The sequence below is a fragment of the Balaenoptera ricei genome, chromosome 9 (genome assembly GCF_028023285.1).
Source record: "Balaenoptera ricei isolate mBalRic1 chromosome 9, mBalRic1.hap2, whole genome shotgun sequence".
Lineage (NCBI taxonomy): Eukaryota > Metazoa > Chordata > Mammalia > Artiodactyla > Balaenopteridae > Balaenoptera > Balaenoptera ricei.
In genome coordinates, this window is record NC_082647.1 from 14,348,054 (window position 1) to 14,374,103 (window position 26,050).

At 44.2% G+C, this 26,050-nt stretch overlaps 1 protein-coding gene and 1 long non-coding RNA gene across 3 annotated transcripts in view; one reads left to right on the plus strand and one right to left on the minus strand.

Annotated features, from left to right (window-relative positions):
• Positions 1–26,050, minus strand: part of TBXAS1 (thromboxane A synthase 1) — a 150,040-nt gene that overhangs the window by 77,909 nt on the left and 46,081 nt on the right. For both annotated transcript variants that reach the window (XM_059933233.1, XM_059933232.1), the window contains exon 4: positions 4,271–4,367. In XM_059933233.1, coding sequence (XP_059789216.1) covers positions 4,271–4,367 — 97 coding nt within the window. The remainder of the gene's footprint in view (positions 1–4,270; positions 4,368–26,050) is intronic.
• LOC132371749 (uncharacterized) overlaps positions 1–26,050 on the plus strand; it is a 129,242-nt gene that overhangs the window by 64,641 nt on the left and 38,551 nt on the right. The gene's annotated exons all lie outside the window — the stretch shown is intronic.

Below are 26,050 nucleotides of genomic sequence, written 5' to 3' on the forward strand. Positions count from 1 at the left end.
AGCAGGTTTAGTGATCAAACACACCCTCTCCATTCCCGTATCCAACTAGACCAACCCAACATGGGCCAAAGGCGTCCCTACCTCTTAGCACCCTTCCCACGGCTTCCCCAACTCTGGGCCTTAAGGACAGGCCAGGAGTATAGCGTTCTACTGCTGGTTAGGACCATTTCTGCTGAATCAAGCGGACCCAGCTCCAGTTTCCGCAGATAATAAATAAAGAGCTGCCCGCGTGGCTTCATTGAGTACCCGATAGCGAGAAGGAGCTAATTAAAAATACTTGCATAAAAATAGCCACGTCCAGAGGTGCCGGGGCAACTGAGGTTCTATCCATGCTAAGGAGACTGATGGGGGTTTAAAGATAAACTGTGGTTGCACCACTGGAAGCAACTTGAGGAAGTGTTGAGGGCAGTGATAGAGGCCCAAGGGGTCCATTCGGAAAATGGGCAAGAGAGAGCAGTCACGTTCCATGGAACTGAGAGCCTCAAAAATGCGAATGGGAAAGCATGATATAGGAACTGCCACCCTGGGTCCAAGCCGTAGAGTCTGTTCAGCCCGGTGTTCTTGAATTGGAAAAAAATATATCATTCACCAATTTTTGAATTCAAGTATTTGCTCAATACTGACTTATGTCAGGGAGTTCCCTGTGGTGCCATCCCAACTCCAGCCAATGTACTCTATCAGTCCTCATGGGATGCCTACAGGTCACACCAAATTTCAGAGCTGAACCCAGCTTCCCCATCCCGGCCGCTCTTCGTAGGCTGTCAGGGGCACACATAAGTCAAGCCTGGATTTGTGAGCAGAGATGGGTTCTTACAGCTGGAAAATGAAATCATGCGTTATTTAAGTTCCTTTTCACTTCATGTATCAAACTAATATGCTGAGGTATTTTCTGCATCACAAGGGACCATTTGGTAGAAGCTTGCATGGAGTAAGCGTTTAATGTTTACTGAATGAATGTATAATAAAGCTGAATCGCTGAACACTTAAGTAAACATGGCTTATTAGAGGGAAGGTGGCATGGTGTCAGGAAGAAAAAAATCATGCCTCGCTAATCTCCTTGAGTTCTTTGAGCAGATAAATAAGCATATGGGTAAGAGGGAACCACAGAACCCAATTTAATTTGACTTTCAAAACCTGTGAGAAAATCCCACTCTAGAGTTGGTTTTTTGAAGATTGAGTCACTAAGCGTTGTTTCATCATGAATATGGGATTGGCTTAAAGACCATAAACAAAGCTAAAGATAAGTGGCTACATTCTCAGATGGAAAATTATAAACATTGGGGTTTCCTAGAGATCTAATCTTTGATGGATCTTTTTACATGTCTGTGAATGACCTACAAGAGGGTGTACATATTGAATCTCCAGGTACTACCTTGTTCATCTGGGGAGAATGTCAAGTTGATGGAGAGTCAATTCAGCTTGAACAAGAATATATCGGATACTGAGTAGTCGTTATGTGTTTGGGCCCTGGAGTATAAAAAAAGAAGGACAAGGCTTAAAGTTAATCAAGTTAGGGTGAAAGCCATGCATTGATTCATGGTAAATAGTAGAAGGCACAATGGGAGCGATTGTGAAAATGAGTGATGCAGATGATCAATGCTGTTAGCATTCAGAGAAGGGGAAAAGTAAATGAGGGTTGAGGTAGGGAAAGCTTCATGGGGGGAGCAGAATTTGAGGAGAACCTGGAAGAATACCAAGGGTTTGGATGGGTGTAGGAGAGGTGGAGGATCTTCTTGTTAATCGCAGCTAATGCACGGTGAAAACTTGTCTCGCCTGCGTGTAAAGCAGGACTTATACACATAATCTCATTTAGCCTTACAACAGCCCAGTAAGGCAGAGCATATCCCTGTTTTGCAAAGGAAGAAGGAGAGGCTTAAAGAAGTAATTTGCTCAAGTTCACATTGCTAGTGAATATAAGACCCGCTGCTGTGCTGTCTCCAATTCTAGTGGAGGTGTCAGCATGAGCAAAGGCACTGGGGCAGGGCTTTCCGGAGAGGTTGCAGAGAGAATGGAGAGGCCGCTCCAGCTGGGGTGACTGCTTGTACTGGGGAGCAGTGAGAGCTGAGGTGGGAGCACATGTAATGGATCTAAATTGTAGGGGCCCTTAAATCTCACCTGAGAAACTTGAACTTTGTCTTGAGGACACTGTGTTGAGTGAAAGAAGGAAATTAGAACCACATTCTGGAGGTTGGGGCCTAGAGATCTTAGTCAGGGGATGGGGAAAAATAGGGAGGGTAGACACATGGTTTGGAGGAGAAACGGACTGAAACTGGGCAGCTGGACTTGGTCCCCTCTGCTTGAACGTGTATTTTGAGTATGTGTCTGCCCCCAGGACATCAGTCAGAGAGCAGCCCTATTCCAGGTCAGCTCGAGGGGTCTTACACCTTGGTTACATCTTGGATGTCATGTGAACGTGACAATAATGGAGACACATGGCTGACATGTCCCATCTCACCGCTCAGAGGCTCAGCCGTGGCCAAGAGCCGTGGCAGCCCTTGGAGTGATTTCCATGCCTGCCAGCACGCGGCTCGGCGGTCAGGGCCCTTGACTCACTGGCTTCCTCTGTTTCACTGGCTTCCTCTGTTTCTCTAATCAACCTTCCTTGCTGAGTCTGGGGGAGCAGCAATCTATGACTGCCTTTAACCATCAGACTCAGTTTCTAAAATCCCAAGGCCACAAAAACCTTCAGGGGACTTTGAACGGGGGAGTAACAACAGAGTATTTGGGGAGAGAGGCAAACAGAGGCAGAGAAGTGGCTAAGCTTCTGCGTTTCCTTCAGCCATTCTGAGGTGATGGAGGAGTTAGCAGGCCAGGAGATCACCCCCTCCCAGATCATCGCCTTCTAGTGGCCATGTGGCGCCTGGAAGTGTGCATGGTGCTCTGGGGCCGGAAGATAAGTGTGTTTTGGGCGAGTAACACTTACTCAATGAAACCCTGATAATCCAGAGATGTCACCTAGGCAGTGTTACAATAGTGACAGTAAAGAGAGCCCTGGACTTGAGTTGGGAGATGGCACATAAATCCCATTAGTCTTCCTCCTGTTAGTCATATGACCAGGGTTGTCACTTAACCTGAGCCTTAGTATCTTTGTCAGTAAATACAGATGATAATTGTACCAGTCTCATAAGTTCCTGTGAAATTGAATGAGAAAAAAAAACCACTCTGGACAGCTCAACCAGTACAGAAAGCTAGGGGGCTACTACTAATTTCTTTAAGACTCAGTCCCAGGCACCTTACGTCTAATAAGCCTTTCCTGGTTCCCATCCTGGATGGTGCAGTGTTTTCCATGCTCACCGTACCATATTGTACTGATTTCTTTCCTCTCTGCCTCTGTCACTAGACTATAAGCTCCTTAAGGACGAGACTGAGTTTTCTATCTCTTTCTAATCATTACCTAGACAGTGCCTGGTATATATGGCAAGTGTGCAGAAGTTTGTCAAATAACCAACAAAAGAGTGCATACGTTGCTTACTACTCCAATAAGAATGGAAGATGAGTTTAATTTGCCAAAAAAAAAAAACAAAAAATGGTTGGCGCATAGTGATTCTCTGAATTCTCACAAGCAACTATTTATTAACTCACTTTAGACTTTTTCCAAAAATCAAAATGAAAGTTATTGATCATCTCTACTAGAATTCTCATCTCCTCATTTTTGGAAAATATGGACAGCACTGAGCTTTGCCATTTTCTGTCACCTCTTCCATGCTTTGTGATTTCTCATCAAAGATAAAAAGCAGGGTATGTGCTTTCAAACAAAGATGGAGTATGTACATCCTTTAGTGGGTTAGAGACTTGTTACTTGGGGATGAATTTCCCTCGTAATGTTACTTGTCTTCTTTTTCTAGCCTTAAGATGTTTATACTCTCTGGGAAGGATGTAAGCACGGGAAGCTTGATATCTTGCATTCCCTCTGATATTTATTAACCTTGCTCGGTCTTCCTCGGTCACTTGACTGAGGTCACTTGACCCTCTGGATTCCTCTAGCTTTGAACACAGCTTTAAAAACCCTCCCGGTTTTAGAATTTTATTAGCCCCAACTCCTCTTGAGCTTTAGCTTTCTTGAAGTGTTTCTTAAATGTAAATGCCATTCTTTTGTAGCAGTACTATATATCTCTTTTGAAAACTCGAATTCACTGGGGAGCACAGTTTTGAGTTGAACTGATCTAAACCCTACAAAAGGCCCAGTCACATCCCTGTTAGATGTGATGTGCTGTCCTTGCATCTTAGAATGATTCCCCATCCATCCATATGAAGAAAGAAAATTACATACCATTCTGTTGGTGAAGTTACTGAACTTCTCAACCAACACCTGCTTGATCATGTCTGGGTCAGAGACAACAATAAACATCCGACGACCAAGATAGTACCTGGGAGGAATAAGAAAATTACTTTAAAATGTGGTGTATTTATCTGCCCTCTTCTCCTTTCCATAAAGAATTCACAGTGGCTTAGAACGAAGGGTAAAAGATAAATAGGAGGTAAAGGTGTGGAGAATATGAGGAAATGCATGTGCTAAGCTTGAGGAAGAGCAGAGCTGTGATGATCTAACACCAAACTTCATTCCACAGACATTTATGGAATCCTGCCTTGTACCAGTCCCTGGAGACTCTGGGGTGGATAAGATGCAGTCTTTACCCCCAAGGAGCTCATACCTTGATAGGAAAGACAGATCTATAAATTTAAACACAATAATAAGGAATTCATAAGATCCAGTAGTAAGACCAAGGAGGAAAATGGCAGAGGTCAGTGTTGTCCATGTTTCCCAAAACGAGGGAGATAGGCATTCTAGCAAGAGAAGACCAGTAACTTGTATACTGGTTGTTGGAAAGAGTCTAAAGTGAATTAATAAACACCTGTGAGAATTCAGGAACGATTAAGCCTGCTGGGAAAGGGTTGAACATATGGTTGCTACACCTACATGTGAAGGAGCTCAAGAGATACTTATGACACTAATGAAGAAATGGAGGAAAGGCTTAGCCAGTCAGTGGTGGTGGTGAATTTCCACAGGAAGCTGCGCTTAAGGCCATGTTATGTTTATTAAAGTGCTGGGGGCACAAAAGCATGCAGAACCAGTCACAGCCTCCAAGGGTCTCACAGTCTGGTGGCAGTGACAATTAGGTAATCACCATACACTGTGACATCTGGCAAGCATGGGTGACATTGGAAACACACCCAACTCAAGCCCTGGAGAAGAGAGAATGAAGTCTTCCTGGATGTGGTGCTTCCTAAAGTGAGTTCTGAAAGATGAGCAAGAGTTACTCCAGGAAGGTGGGTGGCAAAGGGGAATGAGGGTGTACCAGGCAGACGAATCAGTTGTGCAATTGTCCAGGGACAAGACTGCTTGGAGGAACTATGTGTGCTTGGCTATCAACTGTATAAAGCAAACTAGAGTGATGACAAGTGGGCCCACTGCATAATGCCATGTTTTTAGTACTGTATATGGAATTATATTTTCAGGATGTAATGTGATCGCTGGCATATCCAGCTCAGAGCAGTAAGGAACAAAGTCACACGACATGAAAGCAGCAAAGTTTACTTTGATTTCTTAGTTACTTAAAACTTTTCATGAGCTAAAAGTGTCTTTAATGTTTTAACTCTTCCCCTTCTCACTAACTAGGGGAAAAAAAATATTTGTCTGGCACATGTCAGGCACTCAGAAATATTCATCTGAGTGATCATATTTCCCAAAACGGTTAGAGAAACCTTTGGGACACAGGAATTCAACAGATGTGGTAGAAGAAAGAATACTAACTAGTTTTTAAAAATTGGTTTTAGCCAAGAAGACCAAAAATAACCCAGTAAGACCATAAACCAATGCTTTTGTAAACTTTATGGGGTGTGTCATGGAATTTTTTGAGAATCTAGTGAAAGCTGTGGACATTCTCCTAAGAAAAATGGACATTCACAGCATTTTAAGATAAAATTTGAGGTGTTCTTGAAGCCCACTCTAGAGCAATGCTTCTCAAACTTAAAATGTCACCTGGGTTTGAAGAAACAATGGCTGAAAATGTCTCCAATTTGGCAAAAGGCAAAAACTTACAGATTCAAGAAGCTGAGTGAACCCCAGGTAGGAGGAACCCAGAGAAATTCATGCCAAGACACATCATAACTAAACTTCTGAAAACTAAAAAATAGAAAAAATCTTGAAAGCAGCCAGAGAAAAAATAACATATTATTTATAGGGAACACCAATTAAAGGAGAGCAGATTTCTTCTCAGAAACCATGGAGGCCAGAAGGAAGTGACACATTTTTCAAATGCTGAAAGAAGAAAACTGTCCACCACAAGTTCTACATCTGGTGAAAATATCCTTCAGGAAAGGTGAGAAAATAACAATATTTTCAGATGAAGGAAAACTAAGATAATTTGTCACAAACAGACTTACCCTTCGAGAGTGGCTAAAGGGGACTTCTCTGATGGTGCAGTGGTTAAGAATCTGCCTGCCAATGCAGGGGACACAGGTTTGCTCCCCGGTCCGGGAAGATCCCACATGCTGCAGAGCAACTAAGCCTGCCCACCGCAACTATTGAGCCCACGCGCCGCAACTACTGAAGCCTGCGCACTTAGAGCCCATGCTCCGCAACAAGAGAAGCCACCGCAATGAGAAGCCCGCACACCGCATCGGAGAGTAGCCCCCGCTCGCCACAACTAGAGAAAGCCCGCGCGCAGCAACAAAGACCCAATGCAGCCAAAAAGAAAACAACAACAACAAAAATAACAAACAAAAAACCGCCCCCCCAAAACCAAAAAGAATGGCTAAAGGAAGTTCTCCAAACAGAAGGAAAATGATAACAGAAGAAATCTTGGAACTTCAGAAAGGAAAGGAAAGAAGAACAATGGAGTGGGTAAACAATTATGTTTCTTAAATTTGATGATTGAAGCAAAAATTATAACACCATCTGATATGGTGTTCAATATATTTAGAGAAAATACTTAAGATAATTATATTTTAAAACTAAAGAGGATAAAGGGATCAAAATGAAAATAAGTTTTCCTCACGTTACTCAGAGTGGTAAAGCATTGATACCAGTAGATAGTGATAAATTAAGCACGTACATTTATGTAACCACTAAGAAAATTATGCTGTAAAAAGTGATATACAAAAACATTTTTTGGAATAAGTCATGATAGAATTTTTTAAAAATTTGGCCAATATGTTGGCCAAAAAATGAACCTCACACCTTATATAAAAAATCAACTCAAAATGGATCATGAGCTTAAATGTAAAACAAAACTTTTAGAAAAATTAGGAGAAAATCTTTGGGATCTAGGACTAGGCAAACAGTTTTTAGACTTGACACCAAAAGTACAATCCATAAGAGACATAAATCAATAAATTGGATGTCATAAAAAATTGCTCTTTGAAAGACCTGCTAAGAAGATGAAAAGACAGTCAACAGACTGGAATAAAATATTTGCAAACCATACATCTGACAGAGGACTCACATCTAGAATATATGAAGAACTTTCAAAACTCAACAGTTAAAAATCAAAAAATCCAGTTAAAAAATGGGCAAAAGACATGAACAAACATTTCATTGAAAAGGATACAGGTATGCCAAGTAAGCACGTGAAAAGATGTTCAACATCATTAGGCCATTAAAGAAATGCAAATTAAAACCACAATGAGATCTCACTATACATCTCTCAAAATGGCTAAAATTTTTAAAAAATAGCATTAAATGCTAATGAGCATGTGGAGAAACTGAATCATTCATACATTGCTGACATGAACATAAAACATTACAGTCACTTTGGAAAATAGTTTGGCAGTTGCTTATAAAACTAAACATGTATTTACCATATGACCCAGCAATCGTACTCTTGGGCATTTGTCCTAGAGAAATGAAAACTTATGTTCTCATAAAACATGCACATGAATATTCATAACACCTTTATTAGTAATAAACAAAAACTGAAAACAGCTCAAATGTTCTTCAGCTGGTGATGGTAAAACAAACTGTGATACATCCATACAATGGAATACTATGTAGCAATAAAAAAAAAACTCAAGCTATTGAAGCATGCAATGATTTGGATAGATCTCAAGGGAATTATGTGTGTGAAAAAAGCCAACCTAGAAAGGTTGCATATTATATGATTTCATTTATATAACATTTTTGAAATAACAAAATTATAGAGATTGGGAAGAGATTAGTAGGTTCCAAAGGATAGGGATGTGTGTGTGTGTGTGTGTGTGTGTGTGTGTGTGTGTGTGTGTGTGATGGGGTGGTATGGCTATAAAAGGTAAAACTAGAGAGCCTTGTGGTGATGGAACAGTTTTGTATCTTAGCTGTGTGGTAGTGGTTACACAAACCTACACGTGATAAAACTGCATAGAACTCTACACACACACACAGACACACACATACACAAGTGCATGTAAATCTGATAAAATCTGAATAGGTATTATGGTTTGTACCAATGTCAATTTCCTAGTTTTGATAATGTACTATAGTTATGCAAGAGGTTACCATTGGGGGAAACTGGGTAAATGGTGCACAGGATCTCTTTGTACATTCTTTGCAACTTCCTGTAAATCTATAATTATCTCAAAAATTTTAAATGGTTATTTTTTTAAGATTGATTTATTATTTATTTATTTATTTAATTTATTTTTGGCTGCGTCGGGTCTTAGTTGCGGCACACAGTATCTTTCATTGCGGCGCACGGGCTTCTCTCTAGTTGTGGCGTGTGGGTCTTCTCTAGTTGTGGCGCACAGGCTCCAGGGCGCGGGGGCTCTGTAGTTTGTGGCACGCGGGCTCTCTCATTGAGGTGCGCGGGCTCAGTAGTTGTGGCACGCAGGCTTAGTTGCCCTGAAGCATGTGGGATCTTAGTTCCCTGACCAGGGATCGAACCTGCGTCCCCTGAATTATAAAGCAGATTCTTTACCACTGGACCACCAGGGAAGCCCCCCAAATTTAAAATGTATAAAAGTCACTTGGGAGCTTACTAAACTATAGAGTCACAGCTCTGCTCCTCACTGGAGCAGGTATAGTAGGCCTGGGAGGGGCCTAGGAATCTGCATTTTAACAGGCTCTCCAGATTCTGATGCAAGATGACTACTCCCACATTTCAAGAAACACTGTCCTAGGGCAGTTGTTTTCAGCCTCAACGACTGATCAAAACCACCTGCCAAGCGTTCAGAAAATAATGATGTCTGGACCTAGCCAGACCTACCTGACCAGAATCTCTGGGGTGGGACCCAGTCCCCTCTAAATTTAATAAGTTCTGCAGGAGATTCTGATTGATTGACAGTAACCAGCTTGGGGGACCCCCAAACCCCATGTTAAAAACCCTGCTTTATATTTAACTAAAATTCACACCCATCCTCATTTCCTTAAATTCTTAGAGCTAAAAGGAAACATTTACATTGGGATGCACACATACTTTGGTAATATATTTGTATTGATTTAGTTATTACCAAGATAATTTTTTTTGTTTTTCAAAAAGAAACAAAATAATACTTCTACATTCAAATGAAAGTTGTCCTTCCAAGTAGGCACCTGGGGAGTCTTTGTGCTTTTCTCTAGTAATATTGCTAATGCTAAAAACAATTTTGTCACAATTTCTTTAGAATTGCTTCAGAGCTGGTTTATGAACCTCGTGAGAAAACTGGCCCCATTTTACATGTAAATTGTGTAATCTTGTGAATTTATATTTACACAAATACTCTTCTGCAGTTTGAGGAGCTCCTGGAAAGATCTTGAACAGAGAAACCTGTAAATGAAGTTTGTTTTTCCTTTTGGGTGCCTAGATGGCTCCACTGTTTTTGTCTGCCCAGCCCTCCTTGAAGAAGCACCCTCTCCCATCCCATGCAGTGCTGAAGGAGCTGTCGACGATAGCACCCTGTCCCTCTGGTCACGGGGATGGACTCACCATCCAGGCATGGCCGATCATGGTATCTCATCTCCTTGGCAACAGTGACTGGTCCACAGGGTGGACACACATGACTGAGTCAGGGCCAGTCAGAATCCTTCACTGGATGTATATACATGGAAACTGCATGAGGAAAGCTCTGTTTTTCTCCTGGAGATGCTAAACTGGGAATATATGAATCCAGAGCTGTTGGTGGCCATCTTTTACCACATGGTGAGAGCTGCCTGCAGAAAGCTCTAACAGGGACAAGCAAGAATTTAAGACAAACATGGAGAATGTCAAGGATGTACAAATTCCAGGTCAAGGTCCGCTTCCTGTAGTCTTCCTTGCATCCTCCAAGCTTAAGTTAGCTTGTGCTTTTAAGTTCGTTTGAGTTGAGTTTCTATCATTTGTAATCCAGAAGTCCTAACTAATACAGTACCCCTTTTCCTTCTCAACCTTCTGGAATACCTATGCCATTCTGCCTCACAAAACGTACTTCCCCACGAGGGTCTGATCTCAGTTTCATACACTGGTGTGAACGTATGGCCGCGTCTTACTGCCTCCTGAGATGGGGTGGTATACTGCAAAGGCACATGGGCTGGGGCCTGGGAGTCAGGACCCAGGACCATCCAGCTCTGCTACTCACTCAGACAACCATCGTAGGCAGACCCTGGAAATGCCCTGCGTTTCAGCTTCCTCGCCTCTGAAATATGGGAGTAAACCTAGGCAATCTCCGCAGTTTGCTCTATCTCTAAATCCTCTAATTCTTATGAATTAAAAAGGAAATTGAATTATGGTCTTTGAATTTTAAGTCTACTCTCTCTAGGGCGTGAAAGAACATCCTGTATCAGTGAAGTATTTGAATGGCTTGAGGACCCTTCTCAGAACCTTTGGGGAAACCACAATCGTTAGTGTTTATTGAGTGCTCACTACCTACCAGGCCTTGTCCTTAAGTGTACTGGCCTGTAGGATCTCATTTAATCCTCATAGAAAATGGACGGGGTAGTTATCATACCCACTTATCAGAATAGGAAGCTGAGAATTAGAGACATTAAGAAGTTGCCCAAGACAGGGACCTGATCCCAGTCTGACGGCTGCCAAAGCTTGGGCCCCTGGCCGCGACCTTGCCGCCCATCTGCCCTGGCGACACGCTGCCCCAGGCCAGCCTTGGCGGAGCAGCTCCAGCGCTGAGGGGGCGTGCGGGCAACCAGGCTTCCAGCTGCGCAGACTGTGTCTTTTAAAGGTGGAAATTCAGAGCAGCTTCTTGTTTAAATAACCCCAGCCCAATTATGAAGGTAACTTCTTGCTTCCCGCTAATTTAAATGTATGTATAGTCACTTTGGGGGGCAAAAGGTTCTTAGCCAGTTATGCATTTATACTTATGTAGGTACATAAGAATGTTCTTACTCAACTCTGAAGCACCTGGTGCAAGAGAAGATTTAGGCAAATCAGTGAAGTATTGTGCAGACAAAAACAACACTTGTTTGACTTGTTTAATTAGCCGTTCTCTTTTTTTTAAAACTGGCCCGTCAGTTTGAAGAAACTAGTTCACAGCTGCCTTCTGGGAATCGAGGTGGGTGCCTGGCCCTGTTCCGGAAGGCCTGCCCCCATCAGGGGTGGCTGACCTCTAAAGGCTGTTGATCGGGAGGCACCTATAGGCACCAGCACGAAAGGGTGTCCAAGTCACACAGCTGAATGGAAAAGCACATTGTGAAACAGTACCCTACAGTTGTGGAAACAAATAATAGCCTATCTGACAGTTCATTCAACAAGCGTTTATTGAGCACATACTCTGTGTCAGGCGCTAGGCTCAGGCGTGTTAACGATATCTATGGAAAAACCCTGGAGTAAGATACATTAGCTAACAGTGTGTATATCTGGATCAGGAAATCGTGGGGGACTTCCGCTTTTCACGTTGTGCATCTCTTTAATGTTCCAGTGGTTTACAATGAGTGCTTTTGTGATAAGAAAAGGAAAGAAAAAAGACTTTTGTCATTGGATCGGCCCCACTGAGTCTTTCAGGAGTCGAGGTGGGTGTTGGCCGTGGTGCAGCTTCCAGGACTTGGGTTCAAGGCCCTGCCCTGTGATTTAACAGCTGTGTCACCTTGAGCGAACCACAACCTTCCTGAGCCAATTGCCTTGATGAAAGAGGCTGTTATGAGGGTCAGATGAGAAACATGAGAATGCACTGTCCACAGTAGAATTTTAGGCAAATGCCGGTCATGAGGTCATGATAACCTCCCCGTCAGGAGTGAAGGTCCCTGTTCCCGGGGTGGGGGGCTACACCCGACTGATGCCGCTTTGTAGGGAATGAAGGAGCTGGGTGAGAAGTGCCCCCGGGAGATCGGGTGACATGCCGCTCCTTTCCCTTGTTTTAGCAGAAACAATCTGATTGTGCTTCCAGAGACTTCTGGTTTCCAGGTAGGGGCTGAAGGATTGATGAGGGTCTCTAGCAACTCTGACAGCTGCTACACAGCGAGCAACTGATGAACCCTTGCCTCGGTGACAGGGCTCTGTCCCAGCAGGCAGAAGATGCTAATAGGGTAACTGCTGTCCTGCCCTTAAGCCTGACCTCTGGCTTGGACTGTAGACACGGAAGTGGTGGGCAGCTCAGTGGGGAAGGGTGGGCGTTGACTGCTGGAGATCACGTGGTGAGTGTCGGAGACTCCCAACCTCCAAAACATTCAGAGGGAGCTAAGCAGGCGTCCAGTGCTGGGAGCTTTCAGCGGAGCGGGCCCTTGGCTGGGCGGCACTCAGTGCTGCCGAGAGAGCACGGCCCCCGCAGTCCTGCGGATCTGTCCCTGCTCGGCTCGGTGGCGCATCCTGCCCTTTCTCATTAGCCATCTGATCTGTCATTGGACCAAGGCAGTCTTGAGTTAGCCAAGAGGCGCAGCCCATTCAAGCTGCCAGGGACACTTTTCTTGAGGAGCCAGTGACAGTCACAGGTCCCTGGAGTCGGGAGCTGCTTTCTTCCAACTCCCACCTGTCACTCGGATCAAGGTGTGCATTTCCTGCCCAGGGAAGCCTCGGGGCACTCATGCCTGGGGGCTGACCCTGACCTCACAGAGCCCTACAGAGCCTGATGGACTGAGTCAGCCCTTTCCCTCTCTGCGGTACCCGGGGCCCAGTCGGCTCCCTTTTCCTGCCCTCAGATACTGGTGGAGTCTCTGGTCCTTCACTTCCTGGATGGGCTTTCTCAGATTTATGCCTCCATCACTCTGGCTTGTCTTCCTGACCTGCTGCTTGTCTACACGTGGGCCCTGGTTCAGTTACAGAGGGCTTTGTAAAATGCGAGTCTGATTGCATCACTCCTTACTTAACACCCTTCAGTGGTTTGTCTCCATCAAGGCCTTTGGGAGTCTTTAGCACATTGTATCACTGCAACATCCTTCACAACCCAGGCCCTGCCTTGCTTTTTGGCCTCATCCCTCCCTATTTTCCACCACCCAAAAGCCAGAACTGATGATCAACCTGATTTACTGAAACTCTCCATCACCCCTCCCATCCATGGGGGCCTTTGCACATGCTGTTCCCCTGCCTCCCTGGAACAGCCCTCCTTCTTTTTATCTTGCCGGGTTAACTCCTAGCAGTTCTCTACTAATTGTAATTGTTTTCTTGGCTGCCTTTTTACTTGGTTGTGTGTGCTTTAAACGCAGGGATCTGGTCTTTTTATAACTTTGATGTGTAACATTTGCTATGGTGTTGGCCATGCAGTAGGAGTTAGTGGAGCGTGCTGTATTCCAGTCCCAACCTCTAACGCCCCTGGGCCCAGGCCCCATCTCTCTCACTAGGACTACTGCAGTAGCTCCCTATAGAGGTCTCTGCTTCCAGACCAACAGCCACATCGAGGCCAAGTCTACCTTTGTGAAACGGAAGCTGACCGTGCTGTCCCACTACCAGTAAACCTCTAATGACTTTCCACTGTTTGAAGCAAAAAGTCCAACTTCTTGACTGCAACAAGGAGCCCTGCAGGACCTGTCTCCCTGTCCCACTCCTCTTCCACCAAGGTTTCCAAACCTTCTCAATTCATGGTACCCTTAGTGACTCAATAACTTTTCATGCCCCCGCAAGGCCAAAAGAAGTACCCAACAGTCTCATTTTTAAGCAGTTAGGCCCAAACAACTTAATAAGTATTCATGTTGTAACAACTTAGTAGACATTTGAAAAAAGAATGTGCATACATTGAAAGTAGTTCTCACCATGACCAACAGATGTCGCTGTGTTCCCCGTGAATATGGAAAATATCCCAGGAAGCCCCTGTGAATTCTCTATGGCACCTTTGGGGGCCTTAGCGCACCATTTGGGAACTACAGCCATGCACTGTTGCTGTGAAACAGTTATTTGTGGTTCCCCACACGTGCACTGTTTCTCTATGGTTCCATTTGAAGTCCTGGTCTCCATCTTGTCTGGAAAACCTTTCTGACAGTCGGGTCACCTGTCCCTTCTTCTGTGGACTCTTCTCGGACCCTTTGCTTCCCACAGTTCCCATAGTACCTTGTCCATTCCTCTACTGATTTGCATCTCAGTGTTTTATTTCTTAACAGGCTCCTTACTACTCTGTGAGTTCTTTGAGGACAAAGCCCTGTCTTATTTTTCCTTTCATCCCCAAGAAGCTGGCAGAGTGCCTCGTACCAATGAGTAAATGGGAAGATGATTCTGTGACTGCCTTTCTAGTTCTGAGAAATCACTTCTTGTCCTCCTGGTTTCCCAATTCCTGCCACTGGCTGATCTGAAGCCAGACTTGAACCTTGTTTCTCTTTACTCATCTTTATCTTGCATTCCCAAAGTCACTGGTCTCTGTCCCTTCTAAAACGTGTGGCCCACTTTTTCTCCTTCTCTTCTACCAACTGACAGGGGCATCACCTGCACGTCTGCCCCACTGGCTTCTTCACCTGGGCGCCTACCTTGGTGGCCGTCTTAGGTCTGCCTATGCATGGAGTCACCGTTGGCAGCTGGGCCCCCATTGCAACCCAAGGGCTCTGCCAAAGATCTCGTTTGAATCAAAGTCTCCATGACGTGGTGGACCGAGTCGTGCTGCTCAGATCCCGCTCCCGCAGAGAATGTGGTCAGCAGAGAGCCTCCAGCTTCCCTCCAGGGTCACCTAATGGCAACCGGTCAATCCATCTGTGTCTCCATCTCCAGCTGTCAACTTCCCCGCTTCCCACCATTCCCACCCCAAGGTCCTTCTCCAACTGTTCTTACTGGGTAGACTGTTCTTCTCTCGTCCTCTTCATCTCCCTGTTATTCTAGTCTGTGCTCGACTACTTCCTCCTCCTGGAAGGCTTCTCTGCCTTCACTGACCCATGATTCTACCCAATTTGTGGCTTCAGGTTGTCTGTTCGACATGGCGTACCCAGTCACTCATTACCTGGCATTCTTGTGCAACTTGGACCAGGTCTGTGTTTTTCTTCTAGATTAGATGCCAGATTTCTTCAGGAAAAGAGACATGAGTGATACTTTTGGGAAAGGGAGGGGCGGTATCTCCTGCCACCATCAGCTCAGTGTTATACGCACAGCAGAGGCCGAAATAGCCGTTGAGTGGACGATGTCTGGTGTGAGGCCCGCAGCGAGTTCTTCCAGATGTGGGGGAACCGTCTCGTCTGTCTTTGTGCCATTGGAAGACATAGACACAGACTGACGTGAGTGTGGGAAAGGTCATAAAGAGGGGAGGAGTGCACAGCCCTCCCAGGAGGAGTGGGGACCTGATGGTAGAACGAGCTTTGCATTTGGAGTTAGAACTGGGTGATTTGGGGCAAGTCCCTTGAGTCTTGGGGTCACAGTCTCTACACCTGGTGGACTTCCGAGGTATTGGGTAGGAAACAGGTCTCACCACTCTTCTTTAAGGACCTTCTAGGCTACTGCTGGGGATATGCTTGCTTGGTCCCTGGGTGGGTTTCTAAGTAGTGAGAACAGGGGGTTAATGAAGACTTGGGTCTGAGTTCACATGAGCAGGCCTGGAGGAGCTTCTTCATCCTTAAGACGAAGGGCCCTTCTAGCCCTGCTGAACTGTGGCCACCTCAAGCTCCAGTCAAGCTTTCTCCCAAACAGAGCTATGGCTAAACGAGGGAATTGGGCAGCAAGGGGGAAAATTATCTGAGACAAACCTATAATGGTAAACCTCTCTACTCTATTGGATATACCCACCCATTTAATTTATTCAGTTAATAAAACTTATTCCCCAGAGGGGGACAGGCAGAGGTAAGCTACAAACCAATCTGCCTGCATGAGCATGGATATATATGTATATCTCATAACAATAAAAAAAGAGTAATTAAGAGATGTATTGAAGTGTATAGAAATCCTGAAGGACACTGAAGATTCCAATTCAAGTTACTGTTCTTGGCGCAAATGTAATTCAATAGGGAACAGATAAATAAAAAGAAAGAAAAAACAAATTGAGAACAGATGTTAGGCAAGCAATTTTTTTCACAATAAGAATCATAAACATGAAGAACTTTGCCTATAAGGCAAAGTTGTTGATGCAAACAGCATCAAGCTACTAAATAAATAGTTAGATGGCACCGCAGGGACAAAGAAACATTAAAATAGTCATTTGGCTGTCCCAGAATATTTGTGCCCACACGGCTACGCCCAGGCGTGTAGATTCTCAGGCATCAGAGAGAGCTCTGTGTGTGTGTGTGCGTGTGTGTGTGTGTCCTGTTACATAGAATATGTGCAGGACATATATTTGTGCGAGAGTATGTAGCAAAATCTCCCCTCCCCCAATGATATGTGGACTCAGAATATGAACTTAGGGGCTTGGCAAAAGCTAGAATCACTTCTGAAAAGACACTGTGACGAGGAACCCCAGGCCATCAGAGGAATGTGCTGTCCTGGGCTAGGTATAATTAGAAAGCCCAGATGTGGAACTCTCAGGAAAGGAGAATTTAATGGCCAAAGAATTCTAGACTCAGTTGGAGAGAAACAAGAGGCAGTGGGGATAATTAAAGCACAGATCATAGTATTTTAGAAATAGAAGGAAGCTTCAGGATGATCATTCTAGCCCAATGCCCCCATTTCATAGCTAGGAAAATAGAGATCCAAAGAGGTGAGATGCCTGGGTGGGCAGTGCCTGGACACAGGCCATCTGCCTAGAGCAGCCCTGTAGCCAGGAGGAGGCGTGAAAGGCCAGAGAAATGCCTCCCCAATTTTTCTGAGTACCCACGTACAGGAACTGGGGAAGTTCACCCCGGAGCTGGCTAGGGACGGACTCCTGCTGGGAGCACTTCCCCGGGATGGCAGGCGGCTGCAAGAGGCCCTTTCGGAGCCCGCCCTGGTGGGCTGAGGCATCATGGCCAGGATCCCTGCTCCTTGGGCGGGCTGTGCTCACCGAGAACGCTGATAGTTCCTTTAGTTCTCTCACGTGAGACCTGGGAGGTAGGCAGGCGCTCAGGTATTTTTAAAGGTGAAGATGGTGGTTACGTCACTCGTTCTAGTCCCACAGCTGGGAAGAGCTGAGCTCAGACCAGACCCAGCTCTGCCTCCCAATCCAGTGCTCTTTCCGGCGCCCTAGGCAGACCCCTAAGAGTTAGGCTAGAGGAGAGGGTGGCCCCTGGGGAGGGAAACCGGTGGTCTGAGTGAGTGTGGCCCAGCCAGTGCGTCATAAGAGCCTGCCCTTCACCTTACCCTGTATATCCAAGATGGCCTGACATGGTAGTAAGTCAATTTTGTACTTTTATGGGCTAACTCCTGGATTGATGGAGCGTAGGTCACTGATGGGGAAAGATTACAGACCCTTCTACCCAAAGCCTTGATTTTAGGACAAGAGACTTCCCCTAAGTCCTTTCGCTATGTCCCAGAGAAATAATACAAATTACCAAAATCAGCAACATAACAAGACCTTCCTGTTTGAGGTTTTCTTGGGGATGAATTTGTTCTGAAAGGTTTGTGCTCAGAGGAGATTCCTTTGGTTATTCAGCAAATAGTTCCTGAGCACTTTTTGTGTGTCAGGCTCTGTTCTAGGTCCTGGGAATATCCCAGCAAATAAGAGACAGTTCCTGTCCTCATGGAGTTTGTGCTCTAGCAGGACAGCAGGACAGTAGACAGTACGTGACGTGTTGTTAGGGCTGAAGTCCAAAGGCAGGAGTTCGGGGAGCGTCCAGGGAACAACAATAAGGGACAGTGGGACAGAAAAAGGCTTTGGATTAACAAGGAGAACCCACATGGCCCTGTGCTTGCCTCTTACTGATCACGTGTCATTCTCGTCTTAAAGACACTGATGTTTCTATTTAAACTGAAGCTAATGCAGTCAGCCCAGGTAAACTCGAAGGGCTGTTGGAATGGTATTGAAAGGACAAGACCCAGACAGAGCACTGGAAAACTGCTATGGAGTAATAATTTACTACGTAAGTGGCCCCAGGGAACAAAGATATATCTCTCTTACTGTCATAAAAGCAGGACATATAGCATGCACAGGTCCAGAAAGGGCCCAGAAAAGGATGTCCACTGCAGCATTGTTTGCTGGGTGCCACTGGGTGTCCCCCTCTGGGAAACTGGATGGGTAAGCCGGGTGGAGGCATGCTGCAGAGTGATAGGCGGTAGCCAGAGGCAACAGACTCCTTGGAAGCACAGCATAGTGATGGAGATTCAAAGCATAGTACTAAGTGAAAAAAACTAAAGGATAGAACGAGCTATATGACACTACCATTGGTGTAAGCTAAAGAAAACATACATGAGACCGTATTACCCAGTTTGCAAGAATTTGCACCAAAGAAATACACATTAAGCACAATGGAACAATGGAATGGTTGTCTGCTGGGGATAGGAAGGGGAGAGGAAAAGGTATGGGGCTAAAAGGAAATCAATAAACACGCAAGACATGTGGCAGTGTGTCCCCAGTTCTCCATAGCGCCACAGAATAAACACATATACACCCACACAACCTTGAAAGGGAGGTGATTAATAATTACTGGTGGCAACACTGATAATTTACAATGGTGAAGTAAACTCTTCTTATCGATGCCTGTTTTTTATGTGGAATTCTTTAGGAGTAAAATGCTACTGCTTATTAGATCAGTGTTTTCTCTCAATGCCCGTTCTCCATATTCTAGTCCCAAGAGATATTCCAGCAAGCAAAAAAAAAAAAAAAAAAAAAAATGTCTGTGGTCAAATAAACACACTACATGCTAAATTTCTCACTTGGAGATTTTCCATGCACATTATTACGTGAACAGTTCTGAGAAGTCCTACAATAGAGACCTGTGTTCCTTTGACTAGCCCAGTGTTTCCAGCATTTGGCCAAGGGGAACTGCTCACTTTATTTCCATGTAACAATTATTATTGTCAATGGAAATGGTCCAAAGAACACACTGTGGGAAATGCCACTGAAGGATGAGAGGCGGAAGATTCCAGATTCCAAGCGTGGGCTGGGACTCACCCGCTCCCCACTCCTTCCCAGTGTGGCCAGGTAATCCTTCGAGCGCTTTGTTCCCAAGCCAACTTGGACCCAGTGTCGCAGTCGTAGCTACAACTTATGGTGGCAGAGATGGAGCTGTCTCTCCCTCTGCCATGTTCCATCTCCTCATGATGGTGGGACTGAGCATTTTGTCTCTAGAATTCAAAGCCAACCTCAGTGATTAACGTTGACTAGTCTTTATTCCTTATAATCAGTGAGTAGTTCAGTTCTGCTGTACAGCACATCTCCTTTATAAAAGTCTCCCTCTCTTTTCCTTATGTTTCTGATGATCCAAATCACTGTCATCACTCACCTGGGCTGTTAGAATGGTTGTTTGTTCGTCTTTTATAGATTCCATCCTCCCCCTTCATCCCTCGCCTTGCCCTTCTCTGTTCTGTGCATCTGCACAATAACCCACTTCCTTAGCACCGTTCCTTAGGTCCATCTCCTCTCCTGCCACTGCAGAGAGGTTGTCTAGAGGGTGTCCTCACACTTTCCTAGCATATCTTCGGCCTCTATAGTCTCCCTTTCAGCATCTCAGCCAAAACTTCTAAACTTTTTCCCAAGCCTGTGTGCCTGGGTCCACGGGCCACCTGCCAGCTCTCCTTTACCTGGATAGCATGGAATTAGCTAGCCTCTCAGTGAGAGCGCACGCTGTGTCCTGGGGGGACCAGGGGGGATTCAGCGTGTCTCCTCCAGCAAAGGGCCACAAAGCTGGAACACAGGCCTTGAAAACAGCGAAAAGACTGAGTGAAAGAAACACAGAGAGGGAAAACTCATAAGCCACAAATGACAAGGACATGATCTTGACAAATTACTTTAGGTAGGAAGCCCAGAGATTGAAGGGCTGGTGCCAGGGAGAGAAGCGTAGGCCCAGTGAACAAGAAAGAATCCCAGACAGAGAAGGCTATATTTATATGAGACACAAAGGCCACAGTGACCTGGTGGGAAAGAGGAAACTTGGAGTGGGCTGAAAGCAGAATCGAAAAGCAAACACATAAATTGTAAAGGGTTTGGCAGAGAGGAGTGAGATAAGGCGAGAAAGGGCTCTGGGTAAGGACTACTGGGAATTTATTAAAACGAACTGAATTTATGGTGCAGTACAAGCATCTGTTGATAACAGGCTAGTCTGGTAAAGAATGCGCTCACTGGCTTGTAGTCAACAGGAAGCTGGGGCAAGATCACGGGGGCCGTGCATTCTGATCAGAAATGTGTCACTCACACTGACCAGTTAGGTTCCGGAGCACAGGGAGAAGTTTATATTTCTTCTAGAGTTCACTTGTGAGGTTTGAAGGCAAGAAGTAATGGCCACCCAGTCACGGTCAAAAGGAACAATAAAGCATTGCAACTCCAAATGCAGTTGCTACAGAAAACAGTATGGCAGTTCCTCAAAAAATTAAACATTGAAGTAACATATGATCCAGCAATTCCACTTCTGGATATATTCAACAGATCTAGAAAAAAAAAAACGTAAAGGGATGTATTGAAGAGAGATTTGTACACTGGTGTTCATAGCAGCATTGTTCACAATAGCCAAAAGGTGGAAGCAACCCAAGTGTCCATCGACAGATGAATGGACAAACAAAATGTGGTATATACGTACAATAGAATATTACACAACTCTAGAGAGGAAGAAAATTCTGATTCATGCTCCATGGATGAGCCCTGAGGACATTATGCCGAGTGAAATAAGCCAGTCACAAATGGATCAATACTGTATGACTCCACTAATATGAGGTACCTAGACTAGTCAAATTCATAGAGACAGAGAGTAGAATGGTGGTTGCCCGGGGCTAGGGGAAGGGGGGAATGGGGAGTTATTGTTTAATGCGTATAGAGTTTCCATTTTTCAAGATGAAAAGAGTTCTGGAGCTGAATGTTGGTCATGGTTGCACAACAATCTGAATGTACTTCATGCCACTGAACTATACGTTGAAAAAGGGCTAGGATGATCAATGTTATGTTGTTTGTACTCTAACACAAGAAAACAAAGTCCTCCAGCCAAAAGTTCTTCATGCCATCCTCCACATCTGGAGGTGACTGGGAAGCAGGGGACCCATCCATCCCACAGCCATGGGTCATAGAGTTCCTCTTGCTGACCATGTTGTAGAAGTGCGAAGCCCCATTCCAAGTACTGAGATGAAATCTTTATTCTGTGGGCGTCAGTTGTGAGTGCTCAGGCCCTGAAGCCTGGTACTCATGAACAAGTATGTACTGGAGGAGGGAGGAACTCAGGATTCTAAGCGTCCAATCAGGGTTGGAGATACAGCATTACAGGGGGCCCCCAGCCTAAGGAGGACAAAGAACTGAGGCTTCTTGCTCATGGGATGGTCTGGAGAACCCAAACTCTAGCAGAGAAGTCTAAGATTTGGGGGAAATCAGTTAAGAATCTTTGGGCTGGAGTCTTTCGGAAGGATCCCGGGGCCATGCCCATCATAAGAAACAACCTGTGGTCTGGCAGTGAGATGGAGAGGAGAACCTGAAGAGTTACAGACAACTTTCAAAGGCAAATGGAAAGTCCACTGAAGAACTGCCTCTCCGGTGGGTCATATGCCCCAGGTACTACATTAGCAATGGAGAAGATAGAGGGGGACAAACTAGGGAGGGCTTGGATTCCCTTCCCCTGGGGGTCCAGTTGTGAAGGGCAGTAGTTTCGATTAATACCTGGATGCCCACTTCCCCCGTAGTCTGAGTAGTATCAGTAGGTGCCAGTGGGTGTTGTAACACGACAGACCACACTTCCCACGTCCACCTACCATGCGGTGACAGGCCATCCACCAGCCGTGCACTCAGGGCAAAGGTTAGTAAGTTCTGCTTTAAGCAGAGGCAAAAATAGAATCATCTGCTAACAGTCTCCTTAGTGGTTAATGTGGGGAGTCTGGGGAACATGTCAGAGAGTCAAGCTTTTTAAAACAGGCCAATAAACTGAGAGCCTCACCCAGAATGGAAAAGTTGATATAGCGGGTTGCAAAATTCTTGCAGCTTGTGAGCGAGATGGGGGAGAAGTTGTTAGGCGCATGGTCTTGAGATGCGAAAAATAATCAAGGAACTTATTTGAGTAGTTAAGTTTCTGTGATCTGCCCCAGGTATGTAGGCATCATAAAACTTGGCAGTGCCTTGCTGGGAATTACTGCATGTGCACAGCTGCAGAAATGTTACACATAAGACTGACCAGGAAGAATTGGAAAGCATAGTAAACAACCCAAACTCTGAAAGATTTAAGGGTCCTGAGAAAGAACGGAGAACATGTTCCATTTTAAAGATAAACTTTGATTACTCACACTTTAGTAGAATTTCAAATGTTTGTGTGATGGTGTATGACTTTTTTTTGTTTGAAAGTTTACACTGTGTATCTAAAGTGAATTTAGTTTAGACGTGTATTGCTGTCGCCTTTTGCCCTATGTGAGGAACACAATTTAAAACTGTTTTTTAATCATTCAAGGGTTCTGAGAACTTGTTTGGGAAAAGTTTTTCTGCTCACAAAATAGTGATTAAAGAGGAACTTTAAGCTGCATGGGAATTGGGAATTTGTTGCTTCTTTGAATTTAGCAAAGATTTTTTTTTAAATTACGAAATCAAAGATGGTTCGTCATTTGTCTTTTTGAATAGAATGGGAAAACTATTTGCATTCTCAGTTAATTAGGGTTAAGAGCCATAAGAATTGGGTAAATGTGTGCAATTTTTGAGATTATCTCTACAAAAGAGTTCTTGACAGAAGATATATGCGTAATGCCATGTGTTCTCTGGACCTACTTCCAGATGGGAGAATGCCTTGGCAAATGCCACAGTGATTCATGACTATGTTACATAACTCTATTTTGCATTCTGGGTTGAACAACTTGGATTTGTTGCAGGTACAATACAATTAAATATGAAATTCATTATTCGAAAATATTAACTAGAAACAGCTTTTATGCAATTGTAATTTGAGATGTTCTATTGTTTGGGAACACGTCTGTGCAGGGCTGTCATTTGGGGGGATAAAGAAGTAGTTGATACCAAATTTGATTGTCCCTGATAGAGCATGAGCCCCCTTCCACTTTGAACCTGATATACTGGTGGATTTTGGAAACGCAGGTCAAGGAATGCAAAACTGAAGATCTGTGGCTGACTTCCCAGCTGGGCGCTCATCGCCCACCCCCAGTCCAGCTGCCCCCAGAGGTGGAACAATCTCCAGCATCCTCAGCCTCATTCTGTCCCAGCCAGGGTGGACCTTTTGTCCCCAGCTGGTAACAGGGGTTGGGGCTGGTGTCTGAGTCCTGGGCCTCACATCACGCTCTCAGTCTTAGGACTGCGTATCTGCACATGATTTTTTCCCCAGGCTCCTCCCACTGAGGCCCTGCTTGTGCTCTTGCCAGACTCTCTTCTCAGGGCCCAGAACACCCCCTAGTTGGGCCCTAACGTCCACTGACAGGCCTTCTTGATTCCTGCTTTACTGGACTCCTGACTACTATCCAGCCAACACCTTCTCTGTGGGCAGTTTTCTCCTGGACCGTCCAGTGATTACTAGAATGGGGAGTTGTCAATTTCTTCCCCTTTCAATGCTGTGCTTTGCCCATCAGCGGGAACCTGCTCTGTCAGCACACACAGCCTGGTCGGGTTTCCATGCCCAGACACCCCAGGGAATGGGGCGACTTCCGGTCTCTAAGCCATTCCCTCCTGCTGCCCCACCTCTTGGAAGTAAGCCATCCACTGGGCACACCTAGCTAAGATAGGGCATCTACATAATTACTTACTTACACATTTACAATCAATGCAGAAATCTTATGGAGAGATGTTTTACATTGTCAACTAATATGTTTTGGTAAGGTTTTTAGCTTGAAAGATTCTGGTAATGCTTCAACTTATGATTTTAAAGAAGAAGAAGGAAAGACTATCGAGCAGCAAGGTCTCTGCCCAGGTCCACATAGTGCAAGGGCCCCATCCCTGGAGGAATAGTGTTTCATCTTAGATTCTACTTCAGCTGACAAAATCTCTTTTGTCAGAAATTTCTCAGAATCTTAAACCACACTGGAGCAAAACCAGGGGCTTATAGAATTTTTCTAATGTAGACTTTTGGAGTTGAGTCACCTAGTTTTGAACTGGAAAGGACGTCAGATATCATCCAGACCTTTGCTTTTCAAATTGCTCATCTTGACTCACTAGTGGTTATGAAACCAATTTTGTGGGTCGTGACCAGCTTGTATTTGTTTTGTTTTTTCATGAAATAAAGTAGAATAGAACAGAGTAGGAGAATAGAATAGATCAAAGTGGATCTGATATAGTAAAAGATATTTAGTAAAACTTTTATTTCAGGTGTGTGTGTACGGGATCATAATGTAAAATATATTATTTACTGAGGCTTATAATTAAACAAAGTCACTGATCTAGTTCAAATCCCCTCATTTTATATCTGAGAAAACTGAGGTTCCAAGAGGGGAAGCGAATGGCCCAAATCCATTAAGCTAACAGGTGGTAGATAGAAAGAGAGTCAGAGCTGAAGTTTAAACCCCAATTTTCTATTGTAAGTTGGCATGCTCTATTTGACGTTTTTCTACCCAAACAAGAGGAATTAAATATAGGCTCCTTTGTATGGAAATATGTTAATATAAATGTTTCAGACATTACATGAAATTTCTAAAAATCTTATATTTGTATTTGTATGGAAATATGTATGGAAATATGTTAATATAAATGTTTCAGACATTACATGAAATTTGTAAAAATCATATTTGTATTTGTATGGAAATATGTATGGAAATATGTTAATATAAATGTTTCAGACATTACATGAAATTACTAAAAATCTTAAAAAAAAAAAAAAAATAAATAAATAAATAAATATAGGCTCTTGATCTTTAGGAGAGTGGGTCACAAAAACTTGGACAGCAGAAGTCACTAAAATATGCAGCAACCATCACCTACAGGTTGTCATAGAGTGAAGATGGGGGGCAAGAAAGTGGTGTGAACTAAGGGATAAAAGAGGAGGTCAGAAGTCCAGAAAAATGGGTACTCTTCAGAAGGGTCTTTGGATGAAGACTAGGAAGAAGTCTTAAACCATAAGGAAGAAGGAAGCTTTGTAGTAATTCACCATTTGGGATAACAAGAGACCATGAGAAGGGCAGATAGGGTGAAGAGTCTATTAAAGTTTCATTGGAGAAAAGTGGGGCTCTAATAGAATTCTTCTTTCTCTTTTTGGTCTAAATCGCCTAGTTGTCTGAGGACAATTGTTCTTTCGATAATTCTACCTGTTGGGCTATGCATTTGGATCAGTGATAACTATCAAATATATTCCTGCAGACAACTTTCATCCTATTCTCAACGGTCTCCTAAAAAAAAAATCAACCCATTTTGTCAGGGTATTTGCTCTTATAAAATAATGTGCCCCCTAAAGTACAGTAACACTTTAATAAACACTCACTTAAAAATGTATCCTAAAAGGCCGAGTGTTAGTGATTGATCTATATTGAGCAGTGAGACTATTGATATTTAACTCACTGAAATGATTCTCAATAATTATGACATAGGGACCATCAGGTCTCATATTCATTTTGGTTTCAGACTCAAATTACTTGAAACTAGTGATTCTAAGCTTTGCTTCCAACACTTTCATAAAAGACTCAGCTTTTACCAAGCTAGGGGACCCAAATATTGCCCCCAGTCTATCCTTATGGCCAGAAATGTGAGGATAATTTAAGATTTCTGTACCTAATTCCACAGTTTCAAGGGTACTGTGTTTTCTCAGTGATCATGGTGTGTTTTCATTTTCATCATTTCCTCTGAAAACGGAGTCACATTTTTAGGTCACTTAGTAAAT